This window comes from Malus domestica, chromosome 13 (genome assembly GCF_042453785.1).
Source record: "Malus domestica chromosome 13, GDT2T_hap1".
In the NCBI taxonomy this organism is placed as follows: domain Eukaryota; kingdom Viridiplantae; phylum Streptophyta; class Magnoliopsida; order Rosales; family Rosaceae; genus Malus; species Malus domestica.
In genome coordinates this window covers 22,200,340-22,213,105 of record NC_091673.1, presented here as the reverse complement: position 1 = coordinate 22,213,105, position 12,766 = coordinate 22,200,340, and the positions used below count along the sequence as shown (strand labels likewise).

The window sequence follows — 12,766 nt, the reverse complement described above, 5'->3', positions numbered from 1 at the left end:
ACCCATTACGAGTCGACAAGTGCATCTTCCCAACCATGCTCTTACCGATGTGCCTCACATTGGCACCATTCGTTTCTCGAATGATCTTGTTTTACATAATGTGCTTTGTGTTCCATCATTCAGATTGAATTTGATATCTGTTAGCAAACTTACTAAAACCTCTTCGTGCTTTGCCATATTATGCTTCAGGACCAACGATTGGGGATGATGATTGGGACGGGAACTGAGCGAGAAGGACTTTATTATCTTAATACTGCGAAGATACTTGGTAGCCATTCTGTTTCAGCCATCACCACAACTTCCCCTCAGCTTTGGCATCAACATCTTGGCTATCTTTCCAATAAAAGCCTCCCTGCCCTATCTCATTCTGTTAGAACCATGCCATTTTCTGATATTGGTGATTGTGTAATCTGTCCATTAGCTAAACAGACCCGTGTTTCATTTCCATTGAGTTCAATTAATACACATGCCCCTTTTGAATTAATTCATGTTGATATTTGGGGAGGTTATCATGTTCCTACCATTACTAGGGCACAATATTTTTTAACCATAATTGATGACTATTCATGATGCACTTGGGTCTACCTTATGCACCATAAGTCCGATGCTTGTCAATACCTTACTACCTACATCAACCTTGTTGAAAACCAATTTTCTTCCAAGATTAAAACCATTCGCAGTGACAATGGACCAGAATTTATGATGACACAAATTTTCTCAGATAAAGGGATCTTCCATCAGACTAGTTGTGTTTCTACCCCACAGCAAAATGGCGTAGCCGAGCAAAAACATCGTCATCTCCTTAATGTAGCCCGAACCCTATTGTTTCAAGCCAATCTTCCTAAGAAGTTTTGGGGTGATGCCATTTTAACCGCCATATATCTTATTAATCGTACTCCCGCCTCAGTCCTTAAGGGGAAAACGCCCTATGAACTGCTCTTTCACAAACCACCCATCTATGATCATCTCAGGGTCTTTAGGTGCTTATGTTTTGCCTCTTCCCATCATCACCGTCCCACCAAATTTGATGCACGGGCTACGCGCTGTATTTTCCTCGGTTATCCATACGGCACCAAAGGTTATCGGTTATATGATCTCACTACGGTGAAAATCTTCATCTCTCGTGATGTCTTGTTTCATGAGACAACATTCCCCTTCCCCTCTTCTGCTGTAGATTCTTCCCTTGTGCTGCCCCACGCTCAAGAGCCTGTTTTTAATGATCTCATGCCTACCTCTTCCACTGACCCTTCTATTCTTCTTCCATGCATAAGACCCATGCACTAGATCTCATGCCTGCGCCCCATGCCATGCGTACGACCCCTGACCATTCTCTTGCTTCGGTTCCTCTTCCACGGCTCACACGCACCACCCATCCATCTCGCTATCTTCAGCAGTATCACATCGATGCCACACTCCCTTCTCGATCTCTCCCATCATCTAACTCGGCGTTGCCTAACACTGGAGGTACCTCTCATCCCTTATTCACTGTTCTCTCATATGATCGCTTGTCACCCACGCATTATGCTTTCACCACTTCTATTTCAGTTGCGACCGAGCCTCGCTCCTTTGCCCAAGCTTCTTCTGACCCCAAGTGGCGCCTTGCCATGGAACATGAATTGGCTACCCTTGAAGCCAACGACACTTGGTCCCTTCAACCTTTACCTCCTGGCAAGAAACTAGTCGGTTTCAAGTGGGTATACAAAATCAAGTTCAACTTTGATGGATCCATTGAACGGTATAAAGCACGGTTGCTTGCTAAAGGCTACAGTCAGATTGAAGGCTTAGACTACCGCGAAACTTTCACCCCGGTCACCAAACATGCTACTGTCCGTCTCTTTTTTGCTGTTGCTTCTCTCCACCATTGGCATCTCTATCAACTTGATGTTAACAATGCCTTCCTTCATGGAGATCTTCATGAAGATGTTTACATGTCTTTACCTCTTGGTTTCGGTCGAAAAGAGGAGACACGAGTCTGTAAGCTCTATAAATCGTTGTACGGCCTCAAACAAGCTTCCTGTCAGTGGTTTCTTAAACTCTCATTAGCTCTTAAGCAAGCTGGGTACAGTCAATCCAAGGCAGATTATTCATTGTTCGTCCAAAACCAAGCCAGAAAATTTACTGCTCTTCTTGTTTATGTAGATGATATCATTTTGGCAGGGAATAATCTACAAGACATTGAAGATATAAAGTTCTTTCTTATGCAAAAATGCAAATTGAAAGATCTTGGTCAATTGAAGTACTTCCTTGGCATCGAGATTGCTCGTTCCACCAAGGGCATCACACTTTCACCACGAAAGTATGCTCTTGAGATACTTGAGGATGCTGGTTATCTTGGAGTGAAACCAGCGTCTTCCCCCATGGAGCAGAATTTATCCTTAAGCAAAGATGATGGTGACTACATCAATGATCCTTCTTCTTATCGAAGGCTCGTTGGTAGGTTAATCTACTTGACCGTCACACGACCAGACTTGGTTTATGTTGTCCACATTTTAAGTCAGTTTTTGGATAAACCACGAACTCCGCATTTAGAAGCAGCTTATGGAGTATTACGATATGTCAAACACACACCGGGACAAGGCATTTTTCTCCCTGCATCCGGCTCCATTCAATTAAAGGCATTTTGTGATGTGGATTGGGCTCGATGTCGTGATACTCGTCGCTCCACCACCGGATATTGTATCTTCCTTGGAGAGTCACTTGTGTCTTGGAAAACCAAGAAGCAAACCACTAGGTCGCGATCAAGCGCTGAAGTTGAATACCGATCTATGGATACAACATGTTGCGAGATCACTTGGCTAAAATACATTTTGAGATACTTGGGCATTTCGCATTCAAACCCTGTTAGGTTATTCTGTGACAACCAAGCGGCACTTCACATTGCTTCAAACCCAGTGTACCACGAGAGAACTAAACACATAGAGATTGACTGCCACTTGATTCGAGAGAAGATTCAAGGTGAAATAATCAAGACAGCTCACATACGGACCTCATAGCAGCCATCATATATATTCACTAAGCCATTGAGTCTTCCCCAGTTCACTGCTTTACTTGGCAAGTTGGGAATCATCAACATACATTCCAACTTAAGGGGGAGTGTTGTGGAAAGTAAAGCCTGTTAGGGCTAATTTGATGTAATATGATATCAATCACCTAGATTGATTACTTTCCCTCTATATGGATGTGTAGAATAAGGAACAACTTATGTAGGCATGATTGTAGGATCTTAATTGATCATTGTATTGTATAAATACCCTCATATTGATCTATTGTAAAGTGAATGAATTCATATATACAATTATCGAATTCTTCACAGATGGGGTTGAGACTTTGCTCGGGATCATCGTTCATCTGAGTTACTGAGAATTTGATGGTGTGGAGATTTTAATTGCAAAGTTTGATTTTATTTTATTTGATTTTATAGTTGGTTAATGCTCAAGTTTTTCAAAATTGAATTTGTATTTCAATTTTAGTTTTGTTATTCATATATACAAGAACAAAATCTCTGTCTTTCATTTGGTCAGTTTCTTCGAATTATCGAAAACTATTGCAGCTGTGTTTCTGTGTTTTGGATCCTTAAGTCCAAGCTCATATGTGGAACAAGAACTATGACAAAGGCCGTGTTATATAAGTGCATACAGAAATGAACAAACTAAAATTGCTGGAAAGTCGAGGTTTTTTCGATATTGGATTTACAACAAACTGTGCCTTCTTACAAATCGACCTTGAACGAATTGCTCTATTGTCTTGTGATGTATATTTAAACTAACCTAAATAATAGATTCATTTAAACCAAATTAAACTCGCAATCGCACGAATCAATTGTAGACTTATAGTAATATATGCAAATATGAGGTCGATCCCACATGATTGCTTTAACACCAATTTAACCGATTAATCACGCTAGACTTAATTAAACAAACAAAGGATAGATTGAGTTGAATAATTGAGTAATTGATTAAAACTAAAATTAACTAGAAAAATAAAAGACAATTAACTAAAACACAAGTAAACCTAAGGTTATGAATCCACCAACAACAATCCTATTTACTTTTCCTAAAGCCAACTATTATCCAATTACCATGCCAATATTACAGGTTGTTCTTTCTAAGGTATGAATTAATCTGTGGTCAGGCATAAACTCTTGTATCTCTACAAGATAATTATATCCTATTGGATAGGCATACAATTAAACACTTAAAAACCCATTAAGCATAGAAGAATCATGTCAACCAAGTAGGATTAGCTTGATATTGGTCATCCTCACTAGTTTGTCTACTCTTCTTAATCTTAGTTCCAATAAACCTAATTGATATTGGTCATCCTTATAGATTTATCTAACTATCTAGATGCAAAATTCCTAAAGGTGACCAGTCATTAGAAACTCGAACCTAGAATAAAATACCCACAAAGATTTAGAATATAACATGGCATATAATCAGATAATAATTAACAAAGTACTTCGCAATGTCATGGCTTCATCATAAAGCTTAGAAAATAACTTAGTTACACATAGAAATAAAAATAAAAGAGACATAGAACCCGGAATCCATGGCAAAGCACTTCCCTAAGCTCTTCTTCACAAATTGCGGAGATGGTGAATGGTGTATAGTGTGGGTGATATAGGGGATGCGGGGGGGGTGATGGATCCTTAGAGAGAGATTGGGGACCTTATTTATACTAGAATAACCTTAAAAGGTATGGGAGAAAGTCTCCTAAAATAAAACAAACTCCTAAACAATTAATGACACAAACTAGGAAAGAATCCTTCTTGACTTGGGAAACACGGAATCTGTCTTGCACTCCAGTTTTGGGGTTGATTTATCTTCTGGAAAAATCTGTAAAAGTATGGGAAACGTAGCTTTATCTCTTATCTTTCCAGGCATATATCGCACTCCACTAGGAAAAATCGGGAAAGCCTCCAAATCTTCATTCTCCCACAGCTGCGCAGTTCTGACGGGAAAACGACTTCTGCGGGATTGATTTGTGAAACTGGAATGAATGGCTTCATGGAAAATTATGAAATTCGGATACAACGATCTTCAACCTCTTAGCTTCCTTCTCCAATTGGCCTTGCATCAAAACTCCTCTGGAAAGTCGAATTATCACCAAACACATACTAAGTGCATAGATTGGCTGAAACTGAGAAAAGGAAAGTAATAAGGCTCTTTTATAATCAATTCCTTAACAAAACTTAGGATAATTTATATGAAAATATGATAAATAATGCACCTATCATCTTGCAATCCAAGAAACTCCTATGAAGAAAATAGAAAGACAATTGAAACGAATCCAAGTGCACGAACCAAACGGGACAATTGAGAAAATGAAGAGAACCCTGATAGGATCGATGGGAAGAGAGCCTTGGAAGCGAAAGCAGGCACTGAGATTTCAAAGAGAAGAGAGGTTGTTGAACTTAGGTAGGGACCAAATGTACGAGGAACAAGATTTAAGGAGCCCCCAACAGCCAGGGGTATTAAGAAACACATAGCACTTGAAAGTTTTTGCCTGAAAATGACAGACAACTTTCATCGCTTTTAACTCGCGGAAGGGCGAAAGCTGACTTAACACGTTGGCTGACAATCCAATCCAAAGTGAGTAAAACCCATATATCTAGCAAAAATCGAAGCAAGCAGTGCTTCGTTCCTATATGTTTGAGTTTTTTAGTGGAAATTTCCTTTCATCAATCTTATTTGTCCCACATTGATCAAGTTGGAAAGTTTCATACGTCTAATAACATCAAGTTTATTTTACAAACCGATTTGAAAGATGACCATGGAGAACAAAATTAGGCTTGACCTTGGACTTTGTTCGGGTGTGATAAGATGGGCCTCAGACCTTAATTAAATATTAAATTCAATAATTAATTTATTAAACTAATTTTGGATTTAGTTTAATCTTTTTTATTTTCAACATACTCATTCTTCCGGATGAAGTCCGAGAATGTCTAAAAAGGTATGAGGAAAAGATGAAGCCACACACTCCTTTTATTGAACAGTCGTCCCCCAAATTCATACATGTTGCAAACAGGTATATTATTACAATATATACATGCATTTGCATATCAATCAAACACACATAAATCATTCTTCCTACGAATTATGCCAAATCCTATCTTCCTAAGAGAACTAGAATGACATTCGTCAGAAGTCAAGTTTTCCGATACTAGGATCTTGACTTAGATCGTTGAATCCTAGTGAAACACAAAGTAAGGACAAAATTCTATTTCAAAGACATTGCGGTACGCAAGCCTTGATCTTTACTTTATCTTTTTAATATTAGTTTCATTTATTTATACTTTGTCAATATACTTAGATGCCATTTATTTGTTTATAAGCTTATTCAATTTTATTTCTACATACATATACATATATTTGTCATTGATTGTTGATATTATCCAACACTACATTGGCTTAGTCTTAGCATTGGAATTAACTGGGCCTGGACGTAGTTGTCCAACTTGATTGTGTTTTGCTTGGTAAGCATGATTAACACACGTGCTTATAAAGAATTGGACTATTCCTCGTATTCTTAATGGTTTTACGGTTCAAACTACACTCCCTATCATTCCGTGTGTGCTTAGAATATTACATTGTTGTGTCAGGGTTTAGCCCAAGTGGCGAAGAAGGATGGTGGGTACTAGGTTAGGAATAGGATTGGTCAATTGCTTACTCTAATGTAACCGGAAAAAAAATCACTGAATATTTTTATTTGTTTTCAAGATACATCTATGACGTCATATTCATTCAATATCTAAGTAAGTCATTGGATTAGCCCAAATAGTGAAAGATGGTGAGTAATATATTAGAATTAAAGATAGGTCAAATAATCGATTCCTCGAATGTAACAAAGAAAAAAAAAAACTCAATATTTCTTTTTCTGCAAGCCAAAAAAACCCAAAATTTCAGCACACAGGTTTTGCCAAATATAGCAAAAAAGGTTGTTGTGAGCCAGAGTTCGAAACAATAGATTTTCTTTGAAACCAAAACGAGAAAAATATCCATTGTTACAGCTTACAAGTCTAAAAAGCAGTTCTAACGAACAAGAAAATTCATGGCACAAAAGATTGGAGATTACAGTCATCTGCAATGATGATCAGTTCATTTGAGTACAGATACATGTTATGAGGAACCAATGATACAACAAACCCACTTCTCTTTGTGGTCGGTGACCACAACTAATTCACCTTTAAGAAAAATTCAAATTATTCGTACAAATAAAATAATTCAAATTATTCAAATGATTTGTCCCATAGAACAGCGCGTTCCACCCGATTTAAGAGCAACAAATGTGGGACGGAACACCTCGTCCCACTCCGTTCCGTCCCGTTCCACGTACCAAAAGGTACCTTAAGTACATAGAAATGTTATGAGGAACCAATGATACAACAAACCCACTTCTCTTTGTGATCAGTGACAACAACTAATTCACCTGTAACCGAAATTCATATTATTCGTACCAACAAAATAATCCAACAACTTCACCTCCTGAGTTTGGAGCAGTCTCAACTACTCCATGTGACAGCCTCCTCTATATCAAGACCAACACATGTTGCCAACCATCGTACTTCCGCACGAAAACTTCAGCGTTCGATCCTTAATCCAGCAGATACCAAAGTTTCAGGATGTTAAAGCAGACATTTTCGTCTATTTTCACCGTACTGCTGATTGCAAACATGCAGACAGCAATACCACTTTTGGCTGCAGTTGAACCTGCAGCTGTTGGCAGCGAACCAGTTCTGGAAATATACATGCATGACATTCTTGGAGGGAGTAGCCCTACGGCTAGGCCAATCACTGGCTTGCTAGGCAATATATACAGCAGTGAAGTGCCCTTTGCAAAGCCGATAGGGTTCCTTCCTCCAGACGGTGGTGTGGCTATCCCTAATGCCAACGGTGCCATTCCAACTGTGAATGGCGCCAATGGTCTCCCACTAGGAACCGGCTTATCTGGTACATCCTTCGCCGGAAATCCTAATGGTGAAAAGAATGGCAATACAGCTACCCAACTGGCACCAGACGGGTTGGGACTAGGCTTTGGGACAGTCACCGTTATTGATGACATACTGACCTCTAGTCCCCAATTGGGTTCACAGATAATTGGGAAAGCTCAAGGAGTCTATGTGGCAAGCTCTGCGGATGGATCAAGTCAGCTGATGGCATTTACGGCTATGATGGAAGGAGGGGAGTACAATGATAACCTCAACTTCTTCGGAGTGTACAAGATTGGGAGTAGCAAGTCGCAACTGTCAGTGACTGGAGGGACAGGCAAATTCAAGAATGCCAATGGAATTGCAGAGTTGAAACCACTGATTCCTCCAGGTCAACGAGCAACAGATGGTGCAGAAACATTGCTGAGGATTACCGTTCACTTGAAGTACTGAGGATGTCTGGTCTGTTGTCTGGATTTGAATGTGATATATACAGTGTCTGTGATTGTATTAGCTACAGGTGTATGTTGAGTATCTCTAAATTGTAATCTTGTGTTTAACTGTTGTTGTAAAGTATGGCAATGCGGCAATGCCTAATGAAAGGGACCTATTTCCAGTGATCTTCCTACCACTGAAGGCAAGGAACAAAATCAAATAGAGAAGGACCTCGACACTTTGTAGATCATTAAGTAGGGCTTGGATATTCTAGTATTCTACCGATGAGTTTAACAATGACAGGAACCAAATTTACTCAGTATCAATCTCAACAGCAGTAATATGTTGTGTTGATGCACAAAATCAGTGTGGACTTTGGTACAACAGAAAGTGTTAAGTTTGTGACCGGAGCTAGATTGCTCCGGTCACTAGTGTGGATAAGTATGTAAATGGATAGGGACAAGGAAGCATGTTAGAGTATGAGTGTGATTCTCACAGTTTAGTAATAATCATTGTTATTTCAGATTGGTATAAAGAGGTCTTAATGAGTTTATAAGAGTTAATTCAACTTTGGTTTGGATTGAAACTCTACCGTTGGCTCGAAAATAGAACTCATACTTATACAAGGATTTGGTCTTGTATTCCTTGTAGGATTGTAATAGGACAATCTATGTTTAGTATAAAAACATAAGTCACTGCTCTCACAAAACATACGCTCAATATTAAACTAAGACCTATTGTTAGTTTGAGTACTTTTGGTTTTGCAAGAGAGGAGAAGGCGCACTGTTTAGAAGTCGGCTTTGACTTCTTCTACTACTATTTTTACAGGTTAGTTTGTCATTGTGTTTATCGAATTGTGATTTTAATACTTGTATAAATTTGTGGTTCTTGAGCTTAATCTCTTAACTTATATTTTTGATAAGTTTAGTCTTATATGTGGTATCAGAGCCTAAGGTTTTTGCTCTTGAATTCAAATTGACAGTATTAAAATCAAAGCAATAATAGGCGTGATGGTTTAGCCGGAATTGACCTTGGTTTGCAAAGAAATTTCTAGGGTTTTAAGGGAATAAAAGTGACGATGTTTTTACTTGTAGGAATTTTATATTATAAGTCAAACTCATATAAAAGTTTGTGAAAATATAAGTCAAGAGTCAATTGTCACAGGGTCCTTTTGTTATTCAGTATTAAAATTGGTTATATACCAGGATATACGTATAGGGTTGCTGTAAGGGCCGAATTATTTAGTCGGTTAATATTGTCTCTTTTAAAAATCTCCGGATGGTACCCATCTTTGGACATTGATCTGGTCACAAAATCACCCGACACATTTATAATGTTTTTGTGAAGATTAATCTTGTATTGCTGATACATGTCCTTGGGATCAAAACGTTGCGGCAGTACATCGTTTGTGCAGCTGTCGAAGCAGCATGTTTCCATGTCCATGGAATCCTCGTTTGCACTTGTGTACCCTTCCCTGCAAAACAAATCATGCTACATGTACCCTTAAAAATCTGCAATGTTTCAGCAAACTAAGTCTTTTATATCAAGTCTGTCTATTTGGTTTTCGAAGAACAACTAATACGACATCGTTTGTAGCATACCCTTTTAAGTATAATTTTATGCCCGTTGGCTACTTAAAAGACAAAGAATAGGGTTTTGTTTTTCAAATTTTTGACCGTTAGCAATCTGAACAAGGGGAGAACTTGCGATTCTCAATCTGGGTTGGAGATTTTCTTCCCACCCCTGCATAATTGAAGGTGTATGTATCAAATTAGTAAATTATATCTCTATTTAAACATCATAATTTTGATTTTGAATACATTGCTTCCGTGCAGTTGGTTATGATGTTTGTAGATTGAGATAATTTTGGTTTATTAATCCTCCTTGTATTATTAGCATAATGAATAAACTTGTATTTTGATATGCTAATTGTGTTATTAAGAACCATTGAACAAAGATCATGTTATCTGCATATTGAGATTATATGATTATTATGGTTCTTCATGTTGACGTTAACTTGTTCATCAATCTATTGTTGCAATGGTACGAGGTCCATGGGAATTGGGAATGATGGCAATCCGTATGGATGGGTCTTGAGCATTGATGGATAATTTGTTTCGTTGATTTGGAGCTGAGGAATTGCAATCGGGTTGTCGAATACGGGTCCAATGATGCACTCAGATACAAATCTGCTAGGGAATTTGCAAAGCTTGGGGGTTTGGATTAAAGAACTTGACGAGATAATGAAGCAAGGGTTTATTTCAAAACGACGTCTCAGTGCTTCCAGAAGGCACTAAATGAGGAGCCGGGAAAGTATATGTATCCCAAATCTTTCGAAGTGGCCGCTAAGGTGCACTGCTCTCTAACTTGACCTCCTAATAATGCTTGGTTTTGTTGCTGAAATTCTGTGTTGGCATCCATTTTGCGGTAGCAAGACGTGTAATTATTTTTCTGGCTTCATGATTCTCATGTAATCATAAAAAATGGTTTTGTTTTGCTTTCATGGGAAAACATGAAGATAAGTTTTCCTAGCCATGTCGTGATGATGATTAATTGAGAAGCAATAAAATAAATGCATATATATAGTGGATGTCAATTGCTTTGTGATTTATACATAATAGCATATTTGAATGAAATCTGTATATATATGGAGATAGCATTCGTGCATAGACTTTGTAATTATGGGCATGCGGTTTTATCTATATCAAATAGAACTTGCATAAGTTTCTCTGAATATTGATGCATACATGCATACAAGAAAATATATGAACAGATGAATATATAAGGTAGATGTTTTATTGACCGGCCATAATGAGTCTCGTGACAATAAACTTTTAGCCATTTACAAAATATATATTCTATTATGAATCGGAAAGCAAATAATTATTTTGTCATCTTATTGGAAATTCATAAGATTAATGATATGTAGCTATCATTATTTTCTCCAAGGACTTGCGTACGAATCTGTATATAATTGATGATGGTGTTGACAATGAATTAAAGGCATGAAGATTTTTAATTTGGATTATTGTCGACTAATCTTATCATGTATATATCGATGCATGCTTATTGTATATGTATATTTGTGATTTCATGATGCATGCTTCCGCTATTATATTTTGGTTGAAATCACAAATAGGGAGGAAGACGAACTTCGAGTTCTCCAGAAGAAATACTGGTCTTGATTATCTCGTTTTAATTAAGATATATTGTTGTGATATATATCCAAACATTATCAAATTTTGGTTGATCTTGCTCGATGGATATTGAACTAGTTAAGATCAAATTGAATGCAAAAATATTGTGTTTGCTATTCTAATTTTGATCATTGTTGAAACTGGTGATTTTGGGTTTATGTGAGATAAGTTTTTCTGGATTGTGACTATCTTTTGATACATAGACTGTTTTGCATAATGGTTTAGGTTTATATGACTAAACTGAGATTATGCAATAGGTAAGGAATCGGGAACCAATTGGTTCATATCTCCGATTTCTTTATCGACTGTGCAGTATATTCTGCTTATGCTTTAAGTGGGAGAATCATATGTTCGAATGTAAGCATAAGGCTAAGAGTATTTAGGCCGGCCATTATAATTCATATGGATGCTTAAAAACCAGTTTATGGTTTTATTGAAGCAATTGGTTGAATTATTTGTGTTACTTAATTTGTTTAAGTAATGAGAAGGATCATATTATGTTAGCATTAAAAAAGAAACGAATTTGGTTTCCATATGGATTCTGATTAGTCATTCGTTGTATTGGAATGATTTTAGTTAATATAGTTGCTATTAACTTGTACTTAACTTGGTTGTGTTGAGTATGGCCTAGATAAGTGGGAGCAAATTGGTTTGGTTTTGTTATATTGGTTCACATAATTACAAAGTGCAAATTAAGTATGTTGTGACTTTTGAGTTAATTCTGCGATGTAACAGAAAAGATTCTTAAGTTCAATACTTTAAAATGCATAGGTAAGTTGTATGTGAGGTTAAACTTTTGTTATCCAAAAGATTTGGTGGCTATATGAGTGGGAGTAGACGTCTTGGTTTACTTTTGAGCTTAGATACATTGCTATGAACATGAATTGGACATTGTGATTTATAAGTTAAATCTGTATTTTGTGTTGCAGAGGTAATTATAAATTCATTGTTTTGGTTTATGTAAGCTGGTTGTATCTATGTACTAGTGTGTTGATGAATGACTTATGCGATCACCTTTATATTGAATTTGAGATGATTATTTACTGTTGTGAATCATACTCAAGTGGGAGAATGTTAGAGTATGAGTGTGATTCTCACAGTTTAGTAATAATCATTGTTATTTCAGATTGGTATAAAGAGGTCTTAATGAGTTTATAAGAGTTAATTCAACTTTGGTTTGGATTGAAACTCTACCGTTGGCTCGAAA

The 12,766-nt window shown here is 37.3% G+C and overlaps 1 protein-coding gene across 1 annotated transcript; it reads left to right on the top strand.

The window, feature by feature from the left end:
• Positions 1–7,554: 7,554 nt before the first annotated feature.
• LOC103443862 (dirigent protein 18-like) lies at positions 7,555–8,547 on the top strand. The gene has a single exon (XM_029090917.2). It carries the CDS (start codon positions 7,622–7,624, stop codon positions 8,378–8,380), a length of 759 nt encoding a protein of 252 aa, XP_028946750.2. The 5' UTR covers positions 7,555–7,621; the 3' UTR covers positions 8,381–8,547.
• The last annotated feature ends 4,219 nt before the right edge of the window (positions 8,548–12,766 follow it).

Excerpts from the sequence above, each read along its gene's own strand:
- LOC103443862 (XM_029090917.2), top strand. The coding sequence starts at position 7,622 with ATGTTAAAGCAGACATTTTCGTCTATTTTCACCGTACTGCTGATTGCA.